This window comes from Typopeltis vanoorti, chromosome 4, assembly GCF_054136105.1.
Source record: "Typopeltis vanoorti isolate ZY-2024b chromosome 4, IOZ_Tvanoo_1.0, whole genome shotgun sequence".
NCBI classification, from domain to species: domain Eukaryota; kingdom Metazoa; phylum Arthropoda; class Arachnida; order Uropygi; family Thelyphonidae; genus Typopeltis; species Typopeltis vanoorti.
The window spans coordinates 163,214,740-163,240,988 of record NC_143552.1 but is presented as its reverse complement, the minus strand read 5'-3'; the positions used below and the strand labels follow the sequence as shown (position 1 = coordinate 163,240,988).

Genomic DNA, 26,249 nt, shown 5'->3' with positions numbered 1-26,249 from the left:
AAAATTATAACATCCATGATGTCATCAAAAACATTGCTGATTCTTGAGAGGAAGTGAAGCAATCAACAATTAAAGGGATGTGAAACAAAGTGTGCCCTTAATTCTGTGATGATTTTTGTGGCTTCACAGAAGGCATTGCTGAAGCCAGAAAAAGCTGTGGTAGATAGTGGCAATGCACTGCAATTGAACATCAATGAAAATGATATCATTGACTTACTAGAGTTAGATTTACAAAAACTAACCAATGAAGACCTTATGGAGATAGAGAAGTAGCTGATAGAAATACAAGAACACAAAGAATCAGAAGATCCAGAGCCAAGAAAGTTTACGACAAAATAATTAGCTGAATCCTTTCATCTCATTGAAGCAGGATTTACTAAGCTTGAGGAGCAAGATCCTAATATTCAGTGATTTGCAAAGGTTTACCATGCAATTAGTGAGAACATCAGCTGCTACAACGCCATTTATGATGAAAAAAAGAAAACTGCAGTGCAAACAACCCTAGATACCTTTTTCAAGAAACTGACTTCAATAGTAAACTCCCCTCCTCAATTGCGTCGTGTGCCCATTTTGGTTGGGTGTGCTGTCGTGTGGTTTACGCAACCCATGCTACAAATATCACATCAATTTGACCGTATGCATGGGCGTCTGCAGAACATTTTTTGGGGGGGGGGGCAAAACTTGGAGACAAATAATTACATGAATAAACGTTTTTTTTTTTTTTTTTAAATAACAAAACCTGTGGTGCGATCATAATTAAAAGAAACACACGTATTAACCACAGTGAAAATTATTTAATTGTAAATATTTCATCCTAAGTATCTTAGGACATCATCAGTACAGTAGTTCTAAACAATAATAGGAATAACATACAGTTAGGGCGCATGATTACAATAGAATCTCATTAAACGTGCATAATGTGCTACAGTAGTACAAAAAAAAAAAAAAAAAAAATTATTTAACACAATTTTGTATGACAATTTCCCATACTTTAGGAATAGTAAGAATGTCGTTGCAGTTTAAGTTTGGTCTGTGTTGTAGGGCTTCAGCACTTTCTTTGTATAAACATTCATGTTTATATAAAGATCTATGTAAAAGTTTAGACTTTTCCCAATGGATCCTATGGTTTGGATTTTCAATTCCGTGTTGAGAGAGGCCAGATTTCTGCGGTTTAAAAAGACGAATGTGGTCTTGATGTTCCAAGATGTGTTTCTGAACAGACCTACCTGTCTGTCCAAAGTAAGATAATTTGCATGAGCATGGAATCTCATAAATGCCAGGCAACATCAAAGGTGAGAGTTTGTCCTTAGGAGAATGTAACAAGTTGTAAATTTGGTTGATAGGTTTGTAAGTAGTGGCAAAATTGTATTTCTTCATAATTTTAGAAAGACGTTCTGAGATGACTTGAACGTAAGGTATGGGAATCCTATGGACTTCTTCCTGTCTGGTTTGATGTGGAAAAGTGACTACTGATGATTTTTTGAGTTGTTTTAGGATTATATCCATTTAGGATGGCTGTATTTATGATTACTTCTAATTCCTGGTTTAAAGATTCTTCAGAGGAGCAGAATTTGTGTGCTCTGGAAACTAGTGATTTAATAATGCCAGATTTCTGAGATGGATGATGAGCAAAAGAATTGTGAATGTAGTGACCTGAGAATGTATGCTTGCGAAAGACAGACGTGGCAATGGAACCATCTTCTTTCCTTTTGATGTGTAAATCCAAAAAGGAGATACTGTGTGGAGATTCTTTTTCTAATGTAAAGTTGATGTGACGATGAAGAAGGTTAATTTTATCTAGAAACAGTTGTAATTCATGTTTGGGATGATCCCAGACTGCAAATACGTCGTCGACATATCTTAACCAAATTTTTGGTTTGGGTTCAAAAGTGAATATTTTTTCCTCAAGGTGTTCTAGAAACAAGTTTGCTAGGTTTGGTGATAAAGGAGATCCCATTGCTGTTCCTTCTTCTTGCTTGTAAATTTGACCTTTCTAGGTGAAGTAACCTGATGCAATAACAAACTTGAACAATTCAACTATATCAGACGGAAATTTTTGAGTTATAATTCTTTATGGGGAATGTTTGTGAAGAGGGAGACAATGTCAAAGCTGATTAACAAGTCAGTTTTTTATAGTTGAATGTCTTTAATTTTTGTGTGAAACTCGGTAGAATTTTTGATTGAAGAAACTGAGTGGCCTATGTGAGGGCGGAGAAGGTTAGATAAGAATATTGATAACTTGTACTTTGGACAGCTGATACAGTCTACAACAGGTCTAAGTGGAACATTAATTTTGTGTAGCTTAACTAAGCCATAAATTCTAGGAGGTCTTGCATGGTATGTCTTAAGTTTTTTGATTGTTTCTTCATCTAAGGAGGAAGTTTCATTAAGTAGCTTATTTAATTTTCTGAGTTGACGTTTCGTAGGATCATAATCCAATTTGGCGTAAGTATTACGATCTCAAAGAAGTAAATTCATTTTTCGGTCACAGTGGTATTTCCTTTATCAGCTCTAGTAATGATTATATTTTTGTTACGTTTTAAGGAAATAATAGCTTTCAATTCTGATGGTGGGATATTTAATTCTGAAGGTTTGGCATCGTAGATCACTTTAGCTACTTCAAATCGAAGTCTGTTGGCTTCAGTACTGGAGAGATGTCTGACGTTTCTATATTATGTATGAAGTCTAAATACGGGAAACACTTTGGTGAAATCGCAAATTTATGGCCTCTTGCTAGAACATTTAATTCATCTTTTGTTAGTGGACGATTAGATAAATTGACTACCCATTTTTCCTTTGGTAATTTGTTAGTGATCTTTTTTGATCGATTTAATAGATTAAGGTATTTAATATGTAGAGCACTATTGCTTTTATCAAAAGCTTTTTTTCCCGAATTCTTTGAGACAGTTATAATTAATTGTAGCAATTCTTGATTTAACGTATTTGACAAGTCTGTTTCTAGTTCTGTAATATTTAAATTGTTTGTTGCTAGTTCATGCTTAGACACTCGTGACTGATTGAGTAGTAAGGAATGACTTGCTTTTTGATAGATTTTATGGGTACCTGGAGATTTGATGGCTTCCTTCAGTTTTGCAAAGGTTGGAATAAGATTATCGCATCTGCACTTTTTTAAAAAAGATATTCTAGCTCATAGCTTACCCTGTTTTAATTGCAGTTTTTCTAGTAAGTTTGTCTTCTGCGCTGTCATTTCCCCGTGAAGGAATAAAACTTTTTTAATAATGAAACCTGTGGTGCGATCATAATTAAAAGAAACACACGTATTAACCACAGTGAAAATTATTTAATTGTAAATATTTCATCCTAAGTATCTTAGGACATCATCAGTACAGTAGTTTTAAACAATAATAGGAATAACATAAGTTAGGGCGCATGATTACAATAGAATCTCATTAAACGTGCATAACGTGCTACAGTAGTACAAAAAAAAAAAAAATTATTTAACACAATTTTGTATGACAATTTCCCATACTTTAGGAATAGTAAGAACGTCGTTGCGGTTTAAGTTTGGTCTTTATAGTAGTGCTTCAGAACTTTCTTTGTATAAACGTTCATGTTTATATAAAGATCTATGTAAAAGTTTAGACTTTTCCCAATGGATCCTATGGTTTGGGTTTTCAATTCCGTGTTAAGAGAGGCCAGATTTCTGTGGTTTAAAAAGACGAATGTTGTCTTGATGTTCCAAGATACATCTTGTTACCTTCTCCTAAGGACAAACTCTCACCTTTGATGTTGCCTGGCGTTTATGAGATTCCATGCTCATGCAAATTATCTTACTTTGGACAGACAGGTAGGTCAGTTCAGAAACGCATCTCGGAACATCAAGACCACATTCGTCTTTTTAAGCCGCAGAAATCTGGCCTCTCTCAACACGGAATTGAAATTCCAAACCATAGAATCCATTGGGAAAAGTCTAAACTTTTACATAGATCTTTATATAAACATGAACATTTATACAAAGAAAGTTTTGAAGCCCTACTACACAGACCAAACTTAAACAGCAACGACATTCTTACTAATCCTAAAGTATGGGAAACTGTCATACAAAATTGTGTTAAATAGTTTTTTTTTTTTTTTTTTGTACTACTGTACCACGTTATGTACGTTTAATGAGATTCTATTGTAATCATGCACCCTAACTGTATGTTATTCCTATTATTGTTTAAAACTACTGTACTGATGATGTCCTAAGATACTTAGGATGAAATATTTACAATTAAATAATTTTCATTGTGTTTAAAATGTGTGTTTCTTTTAATTATGAATAAACATCTTTTAGCATTTTTTTTTATGTAATTATTTGTCGATGTAAACTATAAATACATCATTTTCATTTTACATCGATTTTAATGATCTTTAATTCTTGGGAAAAAGGTATTCGGAATTAATACAGTTTTTAGCACAATTTCATATGTAAAAAAATTGACAGGTATGTGTTATTAAAAATCAACTCATTAATTAATCCCAAAATCCTAAATTAAATCATTTCAGTTTAAAATCAAAAAAATCATAAAACTAACAAGTAAATTAATATTAAATTACATACACTTACTGTTTAAAAATGTATTTTTCTGTTTAAATTTGTTTCGCTATGAATTGGCCATTCACACTTCACTCAGTGACTCACTAGACACAGAGGGCAAACGAACTAGTCACTGTTCACAACAGTAATGAATATTTTTTTCACAAATCAGAAAAAGATGAACCCAAAACAGGAACGTGTTTTATTGCTGCAATAAAACACTTGTTCTATGGCTACCCTGCCGTGGGCGAAACAAGCCAACCCATAATAAAATTTTAAGACAGACAAAGCATCCCAGGGTTGAGGGTGTAAGATTACATATCTCAATCACTTTTACGATTATAATTTGTGGAATTTTTACACAATCCCGGGGGGGAGATGCCCCATTTGACCTCCCTCTCTGCGGATACCCATGACCGTGTGATTGCATTTTTATTGATGTATGAAAGTTTTAAGAGTGCATTGCACATTAGCACTCATCTTAATTGGTCCAATGCAGTTAATTGCAGGATAACTTTGAATACAATATGCATAGAGTGGGGGAACTGTTGGCTTTAGGATTTATTAGAAAACAACAGTGAAGGAGAATGCTATATTTGGTTGGTATATTTGAAATACTCAAAGATGAAAATATGTGAACCATCATTTATAAGACATGTAAGAATAGGAAAGAATAAGTGTGAGTAGAAACACTTCCATTAATGGTAAATGAATTATTAATAATTATCATTGTGATATGCGTGTCCTATAAGTTGCTTTGTAGAGCTGATAGCATGATCATCTAAAGCAGCATTCTTCAACCTTTTTACTCCTGTGGACCAGGGGAAAATAGGAGAAATATTTCGCGGACCAGCTGACAGCTAAGACAAAAACCTAAACCAATGTAGATAGTATTTTATTTATTAAATCCAATGTTATAAAATTACAATTTTTAGCTAGTGCGCCATCTGCTGCTGCTCAGAGGTTAGAAAATTTGATATACGTGGCTGGAGCATTGTTTCTGAGAGATGAAGAAATTTTTGGAAATTTCCGCGGACCACAGGTTGAAGAATAAGGATCTAAAGTTTAAACATGAATAAATGAATTTATGATGGCATAATTTAAAAAAAAAAAAAACTTATGAAAAGAGAGAGAGAGAGTATTGCAGGAATAAATGTGGTGTAATGGAACAGCAAATCATCTTGTAAAATTTGTTGCATATGTTATGTGTATTTCCCTGGTTTGTGTATATTTCGCTCTGTTTTCCAAGAATTTTATTTTGTTTACTGAGACTCAGTATACATAACATCTAATCATTATTGGAATTATCCACACTTTCGGGAATCCTATGTTCATTAGCTTTTTTTTTTGTTTGTTTGTTTGTTTTAGCATCAGCGGTTCTTCTGTCTTATCAATCTCACATATGCTGGTATTTTGTTGTAGATCAACAACGTCTTATAATACACAGAATATTCAATTTTATTCAGGAATAGATATTTTTACTGTCTGTTGTTTCCAAAGACTAGAATAAAAATGTCTCTATACCGTTAAAAAACATTGCAACCTCAACAGATGCTATACTGCACAAGCAAAAGAAAAAACAATTAACTTTTTTTCTCCTAACATCCACTTTCAAATTTTCAGTAGAAAACATATGTAACAGCTGTTTGTAATACAGCCATCGGATATAGAAGGTGTTCAACTCATGACAAGTGACAATGTTCAATTGGATTGGTTGACACAATAACCAATTACAGCCGCTAGGTGCTGGGTGAGCTCAAAATGTTAGCTTACCCAGCCTCGCCTTCTCAGCAATTTAAAATTACTAGAAAGCTAAGAATTTGACCCACTGCATCCTCTTTGCATCTTTTCAAAGGGCTCAAAGGTGTATGCATCTTGAAAGCACACCCGGACTATTGACGCGAATGTGACGCAATGTTTGCGCGTCGAAAAGTGGCCTCTACATGAAGCATTAATGCTTTATTACCCTCGTGAAGAGGACAATGAAGCATTAGTATATTGTGTTCAATTTTAGGAATCGTGTGAAGTCTGCAAACAATTGGGGAGTCTTTAATGGGAATATATGCACAAATATGATATCAGTGATACTGATATTTTGTGGATGAGCACTGCACAGCTAGCACACCTGGAATATTCGCCCCTGCCCCCTCCTCCAGAAAAAGAATCAAACCCTGATTCTACAGCACCATTTCCATCATCATCATCTTCTAATTAATGTTAGCCTGCCTTCTTGCCTCAGAAATGTCCCTTCCAGTAAGCAAGATATTGATGCAACCTTTTATTCTTTAATATTCTTTTTTGAAATTTCTCCTATCTCCTATTGAAATATTTGTATGAGTTTGTTTGTATGTTCTGTTTGTTGGAATTAAAAGAAAACATAATAGTTTCTGTAACTTATTATTTCAGTACAGGGGTATTATTATTATTATTATTACTATTATTATTATTATTACAGTATTACACTGTATTATTTTTGCCACGTATGAACCATTATATTATTGTTATTATTATTACCGCATATGCACTGTTCATCAGAGATCCGAGTCACATACAAATCTGACTTAAAGTCGTTCTCAAGAATGTATCTTGTTTGTAACCCAGGGACTGCTTATATATATATATATATATATATATATATATATATATATATACATGAACAGTGTTCGATATAAGCTGTGTGTGTGTGTGTGTGTGTGTGTGTGTGTGTGTGTGTGTGTGTGTGTGTGTGTGTGTGTGTGTGTGCGTGTGTGCGTGCGCACTCGTGCATGCACGCTTGCACACCAGTCAAAAAGCGGCATGCAGTTGCCTAGTAACTGCATGCTCAAAATTTTTGTGCATGCAGTTACTAGGCATTTTTGTGCAACAGTGAAAATTTTGAATGTACTATGAAGCCAAATTGCATGATAAATCATACTTGTCAATTAATTTTATTTAGTAATTTCTCTAATATCTCCACTCCACTTATGCTGAAGTCAACAGTTGCAAAGGCATATATATTTAGAGTGGCTACTTGTGAGATAATAGTCACTTGAACTCATGCAAAAGGTGATGAATTTTTATATCCTGCAGATTTCAGCATTACACAGTTACCAAATAAGTAAATTAAATTAATTCAGTGCTCTAAAATTTTAGATTAATTATTGCCAGATGCAAAAAGGACAACATGAATATGAGAAATATTACATTAGTGGTTTCGTGTGTTTAAATATGAGTGATTGGACAAATGTGTTGAAATGGCAATGCCAACGTCAAAGAAAAACATGTGAATTGCACTTAGTGAAATATTTAGATGTGATCAGGATGACAGAGTTCTGTGCTTGTATTGCCAAGATGCTGAAGTGCACACACATTGAGTTTGAGACTGAAAACTTGCGTACAAAATGTTTTAAATGTACACATGGGTCAGCAAAAATTAGGTGGAACATGAACATTGTGTATGAAGTATCTTCATGCCTAGGCTACTTGTACGAGAATGGTTTGAAATGTTCTCGGCCTAACAATGAAAAAACAAATTTATAATTTCAAAATTATTTTTATTTTTCAACACAACCTCCCTTAAGACTAATACATTTATTTCAGCGATGCTCCACAACCATTATCCCGTCCCTGTAGTGGTTATCAGTAAGATCTGCAAAATACCCCTCTACAGCTGCAATCACCTCTTAATTCGAAGAAAAACACTGACCAGTGAGGAAGAGTTTTAGTTTTGGGAAGAGATAGAAGTCAGAGGGAGCCAAATTTGGGGAATAGGGTAGATGTTCCAACAATTCATAATGCAGATCCCTTAATTTTCTCATTGCCAAAACACCTTTGTGGGCAGGTGCATTATCCTGATGAAAGATGATTCTTTTTTTCTGCAAACCAAGTCTTTTCTCTTGAATTTTTTCGTCTAGTCTGGTTAAAAGATCGGAATAAAATTCCCCTTTTATTGTTTTACCCTTTTCAAGATAATTAATAAACAAAATGCTTTTAGCATCCCAAAATACGATGCCATGACCTTTCCTGCTGATGGAACCAACTTTGTCTTCTTTGGCGCTGAACAACCGGCTTCTGTCCACTGTTTTGACTGCTGTTTGGATTTTGGTGTGTAATGGTGAATCCAAGTCTCATCCATAGTAATAAATCTATTCACAAAATCAGGTTTATTCTTGTTAAAATGCTCCAAGCACTGTTCAGAGATTTTCATGCGAGTGCATTTTTGATCTGCTGTGAGCAAGTGCAGCACCCATCTTGTGCAAAGCTTTTTCATTTGCAATTCTTCATGCAAAATATATCCTACACGTTCTTTTGAAATGCCTACAGTCTCAGCAATTTCACGTACTTTGACTTGCTGGTCATCCAATACCATATTGTGCACTTGATAAATGATTTCTGGTGTTGTTAAACTTTTTGGATGTCCTTCACGTGGATCATCTTCAAGGCTGGTACGACCACTTTTAATCTCGGCAGCCCATTTCTTAATTGTCGAAAACGAAGGAGAATAGTGCCCATAAACTTTTATAAACTTTGAATGATTTTCTTTTGGCGTTAAACCTTCTTTTACAAAGAATTTTATAATTGCATGATACTCAATTTTATCCATTTCAAGGGATATAGACAACGCTTTTGCTTCAGACAGCTGTATAAAACAAACTACATGATAGAATGACTTGCAGTTTCACATGGATGCTTATGACGAATGTACAAACTGAGAAAAAAAAAAATCTTGCCAATAGTGTTGCCATCTGTGGTCGAGGTAGAGAACTTTTCAGACCACCCTCATATTAAAGCAGCTGCTGATTTTCCAAAAAAACATAACGACTTCTATGTGGCACTTTTTTTTTTTTACATCTAATGGTATATGTAGAGGTAGTATCCAAAACATGGTCTTTGCCATAACAATGGTGCCAAATATATTTTTTATGTTCTTTCATATGTTTTTTTATGTTTCCTTCAAGGCAAGGCCGAGAACTTTTCAGACACCCTCGTAGATGCTGAGATGTATGTGTGTATTGGATACCTCTAGCCCAGACAACCTCTATAATGATTGCTATTTAGCAGACATTACTCTTATGTTTGTTGCTGATTTTTTTTCCCTCAGCTTTTTTTATATTTCACCAGTTTATATTAGAAAGTTCAAATTCCTGTTAATGTACCTTGAAGAGATGTATGAGATCCAATGACCACATGATAACATTTTTGCTTATTATTAACTTTGTGTCAAAAAATGTTCTTCCAGATTAGACTGTTGCTTGTCACCACTCAAGTATTGTCATATCTCATGTTTCAGTAGTCTTAAGACACTTTGTTTATTCACATGGATCTTGGCCTTTCTCCCTGGGTCTTTATCCTGCCATCCTAGCATCAGACATCTATTATGTTAACTTTTCCTCTTCCATTCTGTTTAAGTAAACTGTACCACCTTAGATTAGTATTTCACCTCCATTGTTGAATGCTATCTAAGAACTTTCATGTCTGTGGTTTGATCAACTGTTTTATTCAAATCCACCGCTCAGATTTCACCAGTTAAAATTGATTTCATTGCTGTCTTATATGCTGTTAGTTTAATGACTTGGCAAATTTCTTATTTGGGCTAATTTCTTATTCAGCTGGCTGCACCATAAATGAACTTTGCATGATTTGTAGTCTATTTCCCTATTTATGTCTTCGCTAAAAATTGTGCTAAAAAGATGAAATTACTTGTCCTAGTTTTTCCATTGAGAAACTAGTCGATTTCCATGTTCTTGCCTGTTTTTATAGTTTTTATCTTTTTATTTCTCAATTACATACCAAATTTGTTACTCAGTTATTCACTTTAGTTAAAAACATTCTGATGATAATAACATTATCTGCATAATGTAAAGAGCTCAGTTCAATATCTCATTTTCATAGCCAGTTTAATATCATTTCCTTCAAAATATGATACATGTAGATGAGCAATAAGAGTGTATATAGTATGCGGCTTTGTTATGCACTAGATTTTACAGCAGACTATCTTCCTATGCTTCCTTTAATTGTCACTGATGATTTACAACTTTAATATAGACTATGTTTCTCTGTATAATGTCCTATTTTTGATCCTAATAACTGTTTGTCTCAAACCTAGGAAGCAAAAGAAAGTATGAATGAGGAAACAGAAGTAAGGTGTGGAAGGACGAGAGGTAGCGAGACTGCAGAAGTGATGGAGAGTGAAATTCTTGGAATGCAAGATTTAATAAAACAGTTATCGAAAGTAAAAAATGAAATGAAGAATATGTGGAGTGATGTTAGACGTCTCGTGGAAACTAATGAAAGAGTGCAAGAGAATATAATGAAAGAAAAAAGAGTAAAAGAGATTATGAGTGATTCCAACAACAGTTAGAGGACTAATTACTGAGAGAGTCCATAAGGTCTGCTATCCAGTAGGGAGAATGAGTAAGATAATTAAGCCATTGGACATGTTGAAGAAACTAGCAAAGAGAGTTAGTCATGATTGTGGGGACAAATGATCTAAGTGGACATGATGAGGATGAATATCAGGAGGCTTTTGAAGAGTGAAAGATAACAGTGTAGTAGGAAAGGTTGTTAGTGTGTTGCCGAGTATGATGATGAATTGCAACAGAGAGCCAAAATAATAAATGGTATGCTAGCGGAGCGGTGTGAGAAAAACGGGTACAGTTTGTGGATGTATGACATGTGTTTGAGGGAAGAATGAAATTATACAGGTATGATGGATTGCATTTTAATGGCTTGGGAATGAGTGTACTGGAGAAAGTATTGCTGGATGGAAGTACAATGTGTGATGCATGCAAGAGATCAGAAGAAAGAGATGAAAGGAAAAATCAGGAGAGTGATATTGAAGAGACAGAAGTGCTTGGCTGTGGAAATAGTAGTAGTGTGAGAGATGAAGAGAGAATGGGAATGCAAGAGGAACAGGGAAATGGGAGTTTTCCAGGTGGACAAGGAGACATGGCTTAGGGAGAGTGGATGTTGAAATGGTAGTGAATGCGTATATAAAGATGGAGTATATTGCAATGTGGGTGGAGAAGTTGAGACTGAGCAGATATATATGGTAAGCAGTGATAAAGGTGATTGGGGAGGTGTGGTGGGGAAATCACAACCAACAAATAGCTTGGATAGGACTGGTTATACACCTAAAATTGAACTGCTATGTTTGTTTAGAAATTCCAGAAGTATCAGAAATAGGGAGATGAAATGGTTTCAGTGATTGAGTTTATTTGCCCCAAAATCATTGAAATAAGTGAAACATGGTTGAATGAAGATGATATCATAACAGGAACAGAAATGAAAGGATACAGTATTTTTTGCAAGGATAGAAAGAACAAGGAGGGGGGGGGGTGCTGCTAATGATAGCAGGGGAATTATGTCCACATAAGGTAGATATGAAAGAGGGAAATAGTAGCAATGGTTATCAGGCAGTGTGGTGTAACATGGAGATTGACAGGGAGATATATTTAGTTGGATGTTGCTATAGATCCTGGATTGTGGAGGGTGGTGATGAAGAAATGTATAAACAACTTGGATTAGTGAACAATGGAAGAGTAATTATTGAGTGATTTTAATTATGGCAGCATAGATTGGAATGAAGAGATAGCATTTGGGAATAAGGAAAATGAATTTTTTTAGTTCTTAAGAGATAACTCATAATCTCAGGCTGCATGTGAGGATTGAGAAGTTCTAGATCTGATCATTTCATCAGAGGATATAATTGTGAGAAGGGTTTCACACTTTCCTGCAGTTGGTGAAAGTGATCACCTGGGGTTTGACTAGTCATAGTCATATGCAAACTTTTGTGAGGAAAGGATATATGTGGAATTATAAGACTGGTGATTATGACAAGCTTAGGAGACAGCTTGGAGCTATAACTTGGAACGAGGAGTTGAGCAGTAAGAAAATAAATGCTGCATGGGAACTAACAAAGAAATACATAACAGCATCAATGTGAATGTATTCCAAAGGCCAAAAGGCTGAATAAGGTAGGGGTAAGATGGATGAATGTGAGCTTAACCATGAAATCTTGAAAAAGAAGGTTCTTTGGAGGAAGTATAAGATGAATAATGGTAATGATCAGTTACATGAAGAGTATAAAGAACATGCCAGGAGAGTGACTTAGTAAGGGAAACAAAACTGCAGTTTGAGCAGAAATTGGCAAACCAGGTGAAGAAAACCCTAGAGAGTTTTTGAGATATGTGGCAAGTTGAAGGAAGAATGATCATGGTAAGATGTTAATCGATGAAAGTGGTAGAATGGTAACTGCTGCAAAAGACATTGTTGAGGTATTCAGTGATATCATTTTATAAGGGTGTTTTATCCTGATCAGGGTGGAATTATGAGGAACTTAAGTGTAGAGGACATAGGAGAGGATGGCTTAATTGTGAGTGAAGAGGAGATATTTGAGGAAATAAATAAACTTGATGTCAATAAGGTGATAGGATTTGATGACATATCACTGCACATCTTAAAGAAATGTTCCAGGGAATTGGCAGTAGGAGTGGCATGTCTGTTTAATAAGAGTCTTGCAACAGCACAGGTTCCAAGGGAATGGAAGGAGGGTAAAATTGTTCCACTGCATAAAGGTGGTGATAAGGCTGTGGCTTCAAACTATAGGGCAATCTGTATATGGTGAGGGTACTGGAGAGATTTGTGAGAAGTAGGATACAGAAATGGGTTGATAACCACAGTTATTCTCTGTGATTATCAGCATAGGTTTGTTAAAGGGCGATCATCTTTCACTAACTTAGTTATGTACTATAACAAGGTGACAAATACCTTGGACAGGGGAGATTCATATACAGTGGTGTACTTGGATTTTACAAAATCTTTTGATAGACTGCCACATGACAAGCTGGTAAATAAATTCAAACATATGGGATTGGAAAACGGACTTCTGAGTTGGGTCAGTGACTGGCTGTCAGATATTTTGTGTTAATGATATTGGGATAGGTTTAACTAACTAGTGATATGCAGCCATTTGCAGATGATGCAAAGCTTTGAGATCAATGCAGAGTGAAGCAGATGTTATGACCTTACAAGGGGACTTGAATAGATTGCATGAATCAGTAGGTAAGTATAACTGTCAGTTCAGTGTTGCAAAGCGTAAGGTTTTGAGATTTGGTAAGCAATGATGGGATGCAAAGTAACTTGACGGGGAAACTTTAAAGGAAGTAGAGGAGATGAGAAATCTAGGAGTGATGGCAGACAAGGAACTGAAATTCAGGGGCCACATTGCACACAAGTTGTGATGTCACATCAGATAATGGTAATGATGTGGAAGACCCTGACATGCAGAAATATAGAGGTTATGATGCTGTTGTATAAGGCCTTGATCAGGCTTAATGGATAATTGTGCACAGATTTAGTTGCTAGGTGACGAGGATATGTTGGAAAGGGTCCAAAGAAGGTTCACAAAGGTGGTCTGTGGTCTTTGGAATGTGGAGTATGCAGACTGACTTAGAGAATGTAAATTGCAGATTCTTGTGAATAGAAGGAAGGGGGTGTTATGATTAAGACATAAAAGCTAGTTAGGGATTGTTATCAGGTTGACATGGAAAAGATTTTTCATACAATGGGAGAGAGGGATAGAACAAGAGGCCATCGCTTTAAACTATATAAGGAGCATGTGAGGAGAGGAGTGAAGTGCAAGTTCTTTGCATGGAGAGTGGTTGGTTAGTGGAATGCATTGCCTAAGTATATTGTGAATGTAGACACATTGAATCAGTTTAAAGCACAGTTGGATGAGCATTGTGTGCAATAATGTGTACTTCCTTCAATGAGTCTCTGACTCCATGGAGGTCAGTGATAATGATATTTTAGCATCTGGTAAATTTTAGTTAAATTTTGGCAACTCTTAGTGTCATTTCATTTAATCAGTGTTTGTAGTAACTGTTTGTACTTAATAGTTTTTTTTTCTTTTCCATTTTCTTGCAATAGTCTGGATGTAGACCTGACATAGTGCATGGTCTTCCTGAACAGATCAGTGAAGAACAGGTATTAACTTCTGATAATGATAGAATGGAGAAAAAGAATGCTCTTTTGGCTATTCCATGTGAATTTTGTAATGAAATATTTTCCTCAGATACTGAACTTTTTCAGCATCAGGTAAGAAAATGCATTAGCTGTTTCATTTGAAGTACTATCCTATCAGCATTTTTAAAGCTTAAGTGTAATTTGTTTAAACATACTGAAATATGTATTAAGATTTTTGTGAATATTTAATGAATATATTCATTCATTTAACATACATGTCATTTAATATTTAATGAATATATTCATTCATTTAACATACATGTCATTTAAAAAGATATATTTTGGTGATTACCACATTTTTTATTATTCAGTTATACAAAATACTGAAATAATAGTTCTCGACAAGTTTCGTAAATCGTAGGATTTATATCTTCAGGGGATAAATAGTATAACTTAAAGTTTAAACAAGAGAATTAATAAATACAAATCATAACCGTCTGGCTATTCATAAACTCAAATAACAGAATGCAGATATAAAACGTTATTGACGTTGAACAATACTGGACGATGTCACGTGTTCTTGTTCATACAGTCGGAGCTCAGATTGAGGTAGATTTTTTATGAGAGCTGACCACACTTGATGGAGAATTAAACCTTGATTTTTATTGCATTTGGTTGGGTTTTTTAGCACATTAGCAGCTTCTTTAAATTTTCTTATATAACTGTTGTTTTCTATGTATAACATTGTCGTTTTTTGCTAGAGTACATCGTGTCTAGTGGAAGTGGACTTTTTGGTGTTCAGCCATGCGTATTTCTCCAGATCTTCCTGTCTGTCCTATGTAGCAAATCCTGCAAGAGCAATGGATTTTGTAGACTCCTGGTTTTTTAAGAGGATGATGAGGTGGTTTTGGTGGATGTAGGAATTTGTCTAGCTTATCTGTAACATTTTTGATATAAGGAAGTGAGATTGCGTTTATGTAATCCTGTTTTATTGTGTTGTTAGTTGGAGGCATTTTAAGGATTCTCTTGATGGTTTTTGTTTCATATCCATTCTGTTGGAGGATTTGTGTTAAGTATTTTAGTTCTTCATTACATCTTTCTTGTGTGCTGGAGCTATTGTATGCTCTGTCTCGAAGAGTTTTAATTAAGCTTATTTTTTGTGAAGGATGGTGGTGTGAGGTTGCATTTAGAAATCTTCCAGTGTTTGTCGGCTTCCTATATACTGAGAAGGAGAGTTTACTTTCTTCATTAACTTCTAATAGAATATCCAGAAAAGGAAGTTTTTTATTTTCTTCTTGTTCTAAAGTGAATTTTATGGTGTTGTGCAAATTGTTGAGATAATCTTTGAAATTGATAAGTTCATCTGTTGTTCCATTGAATATGATGAAAATATCGTCCACATAGCGTAGCCATATTTTTGGTTTTTTATGGTAATTCTTAATTTGAACCAATTAGCCACAGAAGTCTACGCCTGCAAATACATGTCATTTGATTTACATTATTAGATTTTTTTAACATTGATTAATTCAGCATATAATTTTATTGCATTGTACATGGAATCTTAATTACTGTATATTATCGCGTATAATGCGATCCACGTATAATATGAACTAGAAATTTTGTTTGAAACTAGCCCTAAAATGCCATGTCCACGTATAATGCGATCTGTTAATCTTGTTCCATAACATTATAAATAATACAATATGAATTAACGAAAGAAATATTTATTTTAAAACAAAATGTCAAAATCCTTTAAATTCTTCTTCATCTTTTGAGTCATCAAACATTTCATTTATAAATTCATCTGTAGGGATTGCGTCATCAGTGTAGCAGTTGTCGTCATCGTCTTCATGCTCTCCATTTTGTTGTGCCTCACTTTCGTATATGACGTGATCTTCGGATCCATCCATTGAATTACTTATTCCTTATTTAAGAAATGAGCGTTGAATCATTTCAGATGGTATTGAATCCCATGCTTCTTTAACCCAGCTGGTGACTAGGGTGATCTCAGGCTTCTGAAAATTCCCACCCTTTGTTATCTTCACCAAACTAGATGACATCCATTCTCTCCATTTTTCATGTAAGTGATCTTTAAACGGCTTATTCAAGCTGACATCAAGTGGCTGCAAAATGGAAGTTAGACCACCCGGTATGACTGCTAGGTCTGTACATAGCTCACGTGCTTTCTCTTTGCTTGCCTCCGTTAAATGCCCCCGGAACATATCCCAGACTAGCATGCTTTGTTGACGTAACAAGCTACCTGGACGTATGTTCCATACTTGATCCAGCCACAATTGTACACCTTCTTCATCCATCCAACCTTTCTGATTGGCGCGAACAATTATACCTGGTGGAAATTTCATGCTTCAAAATTTTCTTCCTTTTAAATATCACTGTCGGCTTTAATTTGGCTCCGTCTGCCATGCATGCTAGAACAACGGTAAAATGCGTTTTTTCGTGTCCCGTTGTTTTTATGAAGACACCCTTTTTCACCAACTGAGTTTACTGTTCAATTCCCAGGCATATCAAAGTGCATGAGTATCTCATCCATATTGCCAATTTTGGAAAGTTCATATCCGTGACACTTCCGTAATTTTATGATAAATTTATGGAAGGACTACACTTTTTCTTCAAGCTGCTTTGGTAACTTCTGCACAATTTTTGTTCAGTGTCGTAATGTTAATGCTTTGCATTCCATAAATCTGTTGCACCACCCAGGCGAAGCAAGAAAAGATGAAATACCTAGTGTGTCCTTGAATTTACCATTCTTGAGTTGTAGAGCTCGAAAACAAATTGCATTTCTTGTTACTATAATGCCAACTTGTCGTTGCATCAAAATCCATTCATTTAGCTCTTCTTCGAGTTCTGGAAAGGATGCTACATCTTCACGACGGGCACATTTCGTTTTGGGGATTTTTTCAAGACTGTCTTTTTGCTTATGCCAAAGTCTAATATTACTCTCTGCTACACCAAATTCTCTCATAGCAACACTGTTATTATGTTCTTCTGCAAACTGCACGATATGCAATTTAAATCCTGCTTCAAAAGATGAACGTTTACGTTTCTGTTGGCTCATTTTCAGGCTAGGTTGGTTTAACGAATAATATTTAAAATGAACTGTGGTTAAACTGATATACCTAACTGTGCTCTATCATTAGCACTACTTACATTACTGGTTTTATGCGCAGATACGATGCGTGCTCGGTCGCTGAATGCGAGTGGGTCAAATAGATTTGGTTGCATAGGCATTAGGTAGTATATATTGTGTGTGCAAGTCTAATAAGATGTTATATTTTTTTCGATCCAAGTATAATGCGAACCCCTAACTTTAAGTAGTATTTTTTACCATAAATTTTTCACATTATACACGATAATATACGGTAAATAATTTTGAATATCAGAATCAGACAAAGTGATACCAAAATACAAATCATTAATAATGTATGTATATCTATAAATTAGACTAGGTGATAAAAATACAAATCATTAATATATATATATATGTGTGTAATTTTATTTTTTTTTCAAATTACAAATCTTTGAATATAGTATAGCAAAAAAGTTAAGAAATGTTCGTTGTGATATTGCAGGCATGTTTACAGTATTAGTGCATGCTATTTAATTGTTAAACTGGAGTTCCAATTTTATTTTTATATTTGTATTCATATATATATCTTTATATTTATCTTCTGTTCTGACTTACTCCCTTAAGTAATTTCTTAATCTAACATCAGTGAGTCATGTCTTAACTATCAATCTAAGCTGATGAGCAATTTTACAAGATGTGCATGTGGGCTATGAAGACAAAGGAAATGTCATTGATTGGCGCCAATTCCTTTGTTTCAATTCTGGTACTGGTTCCTTTTTAATTTTAGGGAAAATTTATATTTATACTGCACCACCCTAAAATGTACTTGATGAATATTTATTCATGGAACCAAAGTTCCATGAATAAATTAGCAGAGTATTCTCAATTAATCTCACTGTTAGGATTTATCTCACAGTCGTAGCCCCCTATTTTATGTTTGTTATTCTTACCTTCCGCCTTGGTTCGAACTTTTATGAACGGTTCAGTAAAATGGAAATCAGGCAAGTCTTCATATTCATTTCAAAAGAAATTAACATTTAATTCACTGAATAGACATAATACATATTATAAGAAATTTTTACTGACATAAAATTAATCTTGATAACATTGGGAAGTGAGTAGCTTCACTTATGATTGCTAAATCTCCTTTAACATATTAGGTCATAATTTCATACCATTAATTCTAACAAAGATCTAACTCTCATCTATATATGACTCCATTAAAGGCTATTCTTTCTATAATTGACATACATTCACAATTATCTTCATACTATTATTCCAATTAAAATATAGAGTTCCTAAGTTTCATCAGCATAACTCCTAAAGTTCTTTCAATGAGGGCTCAGTGTTGAAGAATTTACCTATATCTAATTATTGTTCCCTACACAATTTTACATAACAAATAAGAGTCTACATTACCAGTAGTTGGGGACGCACTAGGCCTTCATGTGTATCCCTACAGCACCTTCAATTGGCTGGGCATGGGTCTTCAACCTCTGCCGTGATCTGGAACTTTACCGTGTCAGGTCATTCCATAGCCTAGAACTGCCCATGGACACTGCCGCTTGCTGCGATGACATCACGATGGACTTCTCCACCGATGACCACTCCAGTACAGGGAACGAGAAAAAAGCCACGAGCTGGCACTGCAGCGCCTTTTAAAACATGCACCCTATGTTTCTTGCCTACGTCATCCTGGTTTCTCCCTTTCCTCACTGCACGTCACTCCTTTCAGCACCTAACGCCAATCTCTCCCCTAACGTGCTCTTCGGAGGACATCCGCGTGCGCATTCTATTAGGTGCACGTGTATGACTTCAAGCCATTGCTGTATAATCGGATTGTCCTTTGCCTTCAACATTGTAATAGCACTTACATAGATTACACACAGTTCAAACTTTACAAAACACTTAATTATTTTCAATATGATGCATTAGGTAAAACTTTCTTAAATATTAACATAACTGATAAATTACAATTGGTTATTTCTCTCTTGATATATTAATACTGGCTTCGGAATTGATAAACCGTGATAAATCTGAATGAAGGTAAAGGTTTTGACTTTTCCTTTCATTCAGAGTATAACATAATGACATTTAATAAATAAAAGGCAAGAAGAATAGTGTAAGAAGTAAATTGTGAATCATGTTCGATAGGAAAATCTTCAGTGCTCAAGTGTATTTTTTTTGTAAACTTGAATCCAGTTAGTGTTGAATCCTATCATTGTAATACTAGTGACAGTATTCCATGCGGCAGTAAACTTGAAATCATCTGGCATCAGATGGAATCTAACAAGATCAATTACATAGTGGAGTGTTGTTACAGACCTGTGGATTGGTTGCTAGTGATAAAGAAATGCATCACTAAATAGAGACAATGGGTGCGAAAAGAGTAGTCATAATGGGTGACTTTAATTATCCAAACATTGATTAGGTAGTTTCATTCTTCTCATGTGATTTCATAAAAATCACATGAGAAGAATGAAACTGAATTTATTGAGCTGTTGCAAGACAACTTCCTCAAGCAGCATGTGACAAAATGAACTCTAGGTCAAAGAATGTTAGATTTGATTATAGTGTCAGAAGGTGTTTCGGTTAAAGAAGTATTCTGCCTCCGGTTGGTGACAGTGATCATGCGGTACTCACTTGAGAAGTGACTAAGTTTACATGCTGACAAAGCAGGAAATTATGACCAGCTGAGGAGTATACCGAGTTCAGTGGAATGATATCGGTTGCTGGATGGGAAGAATATCGACAGTGCATGGGAAGCATTTAAAAAATACTTTAATGATGTAATATCAGAATGTCTTGCAAGAGTTTGAAGAATAAATATGGTAGGAGCGAAATGGATGTATAATCTTATTAAGCAAGTGATTCTTAAGAAATGGATGATGTGGAAGGAATACTCTGTGCATAAGGATGATGTCTGTTATGAAAATTATATATCTGTTATAAAAAATCAACAGACTTAACTGCTTGTTGTACGGGCAGTTAAGTCTGAGTATGAAAAGAAACTGGTTCTGCAAGCCAAAGACAGCCGACGAGAATTCTATGATATGCTGCAAGTAAAAGAAAGAAAGAATATGAAATAATAATTCTTCTGAATGCAGATGGCGTGAGAGTGATTGATGCAGAAGAGGTTGTTCACGTAATGAGTGCCCATTTTGCTAAAAGCTATCAACATAGTGTATGCAACATTGAGTTCACTGCTGCCTTTACACTGAATGAATGAACCCAGGTGCATGAAGAGAAGGTATTAGAGCTGTTGCACAAAGTGAATAACAATTCATCAAAAGAACTGATGGGATATCAGCATGCTGATATCCCATCAGTTTGGTTGATTGCTAAACACGCTGATGTTTAGCAATGGGATATTGCTAAACAAGTGTTCAGCTGAACTGACTATTCCTTTGACCAGGCTACATAATTTGAGTCTCAGAACAAGGAAGTTTCCTCAGGAATGGAAAGAATGTATGGTGATTCCATTGTATAAGAGTGGTGCAAAGACCAATGTATCCAACTATCAACCAATTAGTATCTCAGGGGTGGTGAAGATTTTAGAAAAATTGGTTAGGGCTCTCATTCAGAAATGGGTTGACAGTGAATCTCTGCAATGAACAGTATGAATTTACTAATGGAAAGTCATGTTTTTTTATTTGCTTACATTCTATAGTAATGTTACCATTGAACTAGACAAGGGGAATGGATACATTTCTAAATCACTTAGGGAATTGAACAACGTAGATCCGAATATAAATTAAATTATACTTTAATAAATATCTCCGATATTTCGGCAACGTCACGTTGCCATTTTCAAAAGGAACTTACAAAAAAGACACGTGCATGCAGGCACTACAACACAGTAACTGAGAATGAAGATATGAAGCTATCGTTCTCCTAGAAGTCCTGATGGTGCCCTCTAGTGGGCTAAGCAGGTGTTCTTGGCCGTTGGGCTGAAGGTCTGCTGATGTATGCCTCCTAAATTTGGGGCAGTCGCATACAACCAAATTTGTTGAGGTTTGGGGAGTTTCTTAGGGCTGAGGCTGATTCCATAAATAGTCTTTCGTATTTGTATTTGCTACCATGTATTACTGTAGCTTTCTTCCACTGTATTCTGTAAGATTACTCTAAATCCATCACCATTCCCTACATCTGAGGCACCTCGGAAAAAATTACCAAAATTTTAAAAAAACATGACCTCACCTCCTGTTACAGGCCTTACAGAAAATTGGCATCCCTTATCTGCTCCACCAAAGACCAACCACTTCCCCTAGACCTACCTGGTGTATACCAGGTCCCTTGCATTTGTAAACTGTTGTACTTTGGCCAAACCGGCAGGACAGCAAATATCAGAATTTCTGAACACAAGGACTACATCCGGTTTCACAAGTACAGCCATTCTGGTCTTGCAGACCATGCTCTGGATATACGCCACAGAATACGGTGGAAGAAAGCTACAGTAATACACTGTAGCAAATACAAATTCGAAAGACTATTTATGGAATCAGCCTCAGCCCTAAGAAACTCCCCAAACCTCAACAAATTTGGTTGTTTGTGACTGCCCCAAATTTGGGAGGCATACATCAGCAGACCTTCAGCCCAACGGCCAAGAACACCTACTTAGCCCGCTAGAGGGCACCATCAGGACTTCTAGGAGAACGATAGCTTCATATCTTCATTCTCAGTTACTGTGTTGTAGTGCCTGCGTGCACGTGCCTTTTTTGTAAGTTCCTTTTGAAAATGGCAACGTGACGTTGCCGAAATATCAGAGATATTTATTAAAGTATAATTTAATTTATATTCGGATCTAATTCCCTAATTCCCTAAGTGATTTAGAAATGCATAACCAACGTATAAGCCTGTCTATGGGAATGGATACACCGTGATACTTTTCAATTTTGCTAAGACTTTTGACAGAATACAGCATGGATGACTTGCATAATTAGAGAATATAGGTGTGGATTATAAAATAGTAGCATGAATAAGAGGATGACAGATATCAAAAAGTAATATATGAGGGGATGTGAGTCTGCAAGATTTAAGGTAACTAGTGGTGAACCACACGGATGTACCACACAGTCCTTGGTTCACTGTTATTCAATCTGTACATTAATGATATTGGGAAGGATTTGACAGGCAAAATACAGCTATTTGATGATGATGCAAACATAGGTAGGTAGGGTAATCAGGAATGCTGCTGATATGCAGTACTTGCAGAATGATTTGAATAGGCTGGAATTGTGAACATGAGAAAATGGGTGTCAGTTCAATGTCAGTAAATGCAAAGTCATACACTTTGATTACATATCAATGTCATATTATATTGGTGAGATTATGCTAGAAGAAACTGATGAGGCTAGGGATCTTGGAGTGTTAGTAGATGCAAGTTGAAGTTCAGGGGGCCATGTAACAAAGATTACAAATACAACTCAAAAGATAATTGCAATGCTGTAACAAACTTTGACATGTAAAGATAAGGATGTCATTTTGCCTCTTTACAAGGCCTTGATAAGACCTCACTTGGACTATTGTGCGCAGGTCTGGTTTCCATTGTAATTCCGATACAGTGGAGAAGTGCAAAGGAGAATGTTAAAAATGATATCATGATTGTGGAATACTGATTATGAAGACAGATCGAGAATTTGTAGACTGCAGACACTAGCAAACAAGAGAAAGAGGGTTGATATGATTTTGACTTACAAACTTCTGAAAAGAACATACAGGATTTCAGTTGATGAAATTTTTCATTTTATGGAGGGTGAGGAAAGGACAAGAGTACATGTTTGGAAGCTGAGAATCAATGCCACTAAGAAGTGTGAGGGCTTAATTTTTCTCTCATAGGATGTTGTGTGGTTGGAATGGATTGCCATTGAATGTTGTGTGTTCAAGCAGTGTGAGTGAATTCAAGAATAAGTGATAGCTGGTGTGTGTAATATGTGGATTCCCTCGATGAGTTCCTGATACCCTGGAAGTCTCTCTCAATAATAAAATCATTTCATTTTCATGTTATTTCTTGCAAATGAACAGACATGCTAAAACTTTGTTTATGAAGTTTGATTACACCTACAAATGCACAAAACAACTTATTAGATTTTACCGACGCTGGAATACTAAGATTTATGGATAAACTTGAAGTTAAGAAACAATAATTTGCACTGAGTAACCAGTGACAATAAAGTAAACTTCAGCCCTCCTTCAAATAATTTAAGGCAAACCATAGAATTGTATCTTGATAAGTATGCCATGTACCAAATGCCCTGGAAATAGCAAGAATGATCATATATTTCTTCTAATTTATCCATAGCTTTGGTCTGATGATAGATAATCTTCACTGTATGATCCCTTTTAGATCATAAGTAAACTTGAGATTCATGTTGTTAGAGTATCCACCTGGATGCTGAGCAAACAAGAATGGGCTAGCAATTTGGGAGTTAGCTGAATATATTTCATTCAAGAAATTCAAGATTCAATTTCATTTCAGGAAATTGGAATTTAATTGGTTATTAACAAAATAAACGTATGCAAGGAAACATTAACTAGTTTCCATCAAGTGATGGATAGTATCTTCAAAGTAAATAAACATAAAGATGATGAGAGGAAAAATACAAATTATCATGAAAAAAAAAACTTCGAGAAACTATCATAGTTGTAAATGTGAGGCATAAGGAAACATTAAAGTGTACCATGTATCGTGTTTCTTAGCATTGTTTGGAAATGATTATACAGAAAAAATGAAATCGGGTATGTTATGCAGTCTAATTAATAATTTCCAGATATGTTTAGGATAAGTCCTTGGTTTTGAGAGAACTGTCATCATCATCATCAAATTCCTGCCATGTACCCTCAAGGGTGTACAGGATATGATAGTACTACATGAAAAATTTAAATCATTACTAACTTCCTATCTACAATTTTCCTCCAAATCAGTCTGTTATTTGTCAAGACTCCAACATTACCAGATCTTATATTTCTATCGTCTAAGGCACTTTGTACTGTATCAATCCACCTATATCTTGGTCTTCCTCTGGGTCGTTTTCCTGCCAACTTGGCAGAGAACACTTATTTTGCTCATCTTTCTTCTCCCATTCTGTTTAAGTGACCATACCACCTGAGATTAACTCTGCTAATGCATTCCTGGATGCCGACAACGTCAAGTTCTTTCCTAATATCCCTGTTTTTAATATGATATTGCCATTGATGCCATCTGTTCACGTCTCTAATCATTCTCAGGACTCTCATATCTGCGGTCTCTAGTCTTTGGTCAAGTGTTTTACTTCTGACGCAGCTCTCAGATCCATAAGTTAAAACTGGTTTGAACACTGTCTTATATACAGCTAATTTAGTGTTCCGACTAATTTCTCTCTTATTCCATATGAATTTATTCAATTGACTTCCCACCATACCAGCTTTGCTGATTCTGTTGTCTATTTCTATATTTAATTTACCATCTTCACTAAAAATCTTGCCTAAGTAGCTGAAATGTTTTACTTGTTCTATAGATTCTCCATTCACAACACAGTTGACATTTTCAATGATTCTGCCAATTTTCATTGTCGTTGTCTTTTTATTGCTGACCTTCATACCATATCTATTACAGCAGTTATTCAATTTAGTAAGGGAATCTTGCAGACTTGTAGCAGATTTATTTAGAAGTATAACATTTTGTAATTTTGGTTTAACCAATAAGAATACAGTTTGGTCGGCTAAATCCCAAATTGCCAGCCCATCCTCGTTCGTTCAGTAACCAGGTAGATACCCAACAGGGTGCACCACGAGAAGGTGAGGATTGGACATTAGGTCAGAAACCCTGGTCGGTTCTCCGCATTCCTTTAAAGGCTATGTGGAGGTCTCCTCTCAGTTATACAGGTTTGACCCTTAAGCACCTTTGATAATGTGGTAATGAATAACAGTGCTGATTCATGGAATGCAATGAGCAGGAAAGTTTTTTTCTTTGAGATATGCTATATTGACTTTCTCATTCAACATAATGATGTGTGCTGGAAGCATGGTAAACAGGCCCTGATTTTTCTTTTTTCTCTTTTCCATTATTAGCCATATCACTCAGATGTTCCTTATTTTGATACTTCTGCAAGTGTGACCTGTTTATGGAAGACCACACAAACAACATATTCTGTAGACCTCTGAATGTTTGTGGAAGGGATCATTATCCTTTGGAGAATGAAGAAAGTGCATATGGTAGAAATAGGTTTAAAGGCCACTCTGATGTTATGAATTTTAAATTGGTTGGCGATTTTAATGGGTAGATTTCTGATGCAGTGTATTGAATAGCATCCCTATAATTGAACATGAACATTTGGTAGAGGAGAATTGAAAAACAGCATTGTTTATGCAGTTTTTCTTAGAACATCCTGGTCCATAGGAAATTAGATGGTATTTAGTGAATGTGTTAATGGAATGGGTGTTGTAAGCATGAGTGGTTATAATTTGCATACTGACCATATTTAGTTTTTTTATATGGAAGGTAAGGAGAGAACATGGAGGCATCTATGGAAGTTAAGTTAGTTTGCAGTTAAAAAAGGGATAAGAGTTAAAATTTTCTCTCACAGAGCAATGAGTGAGGGGAATTGTCTGCCTTTAGTGTAAATGAGTTTAAACGAAGGTGTGACAGCTGGTTTTGTTGATGTATAGCCTTCCTCAACGAGTCCTTGATTCCCTGGA

The 26,249-nt window shown here is 35.4% G+C and overlaps 1 protein-coding gene across 8 annotated transcripts in view; it reads left to right on the top strand.

Moving 5' to 3' along the window:
• LOC150107813 (TRAF-type zinc finger domain-containing protein 1-like) overlaps positions 1-26,249 on the top strand; it is a 337,022-nt gene that overhangs the window by 206,789 nt on the left and 103,984 nt on the right. For all 8 annotated transcript variants that reach the window (XM_090392060.1, XM_090392062.1, XM_090392061.1 and 5 more), the window contains exon 10: positions 14,450-14,617. In XM_090392060.1, the coding sequence (XP_090248186.1) occupies positions 14,450-14,617 (168 nt within the window). The remainder of the gene's footprint in view (positions 1-14,449; positions 14,618-26,249) is intronic.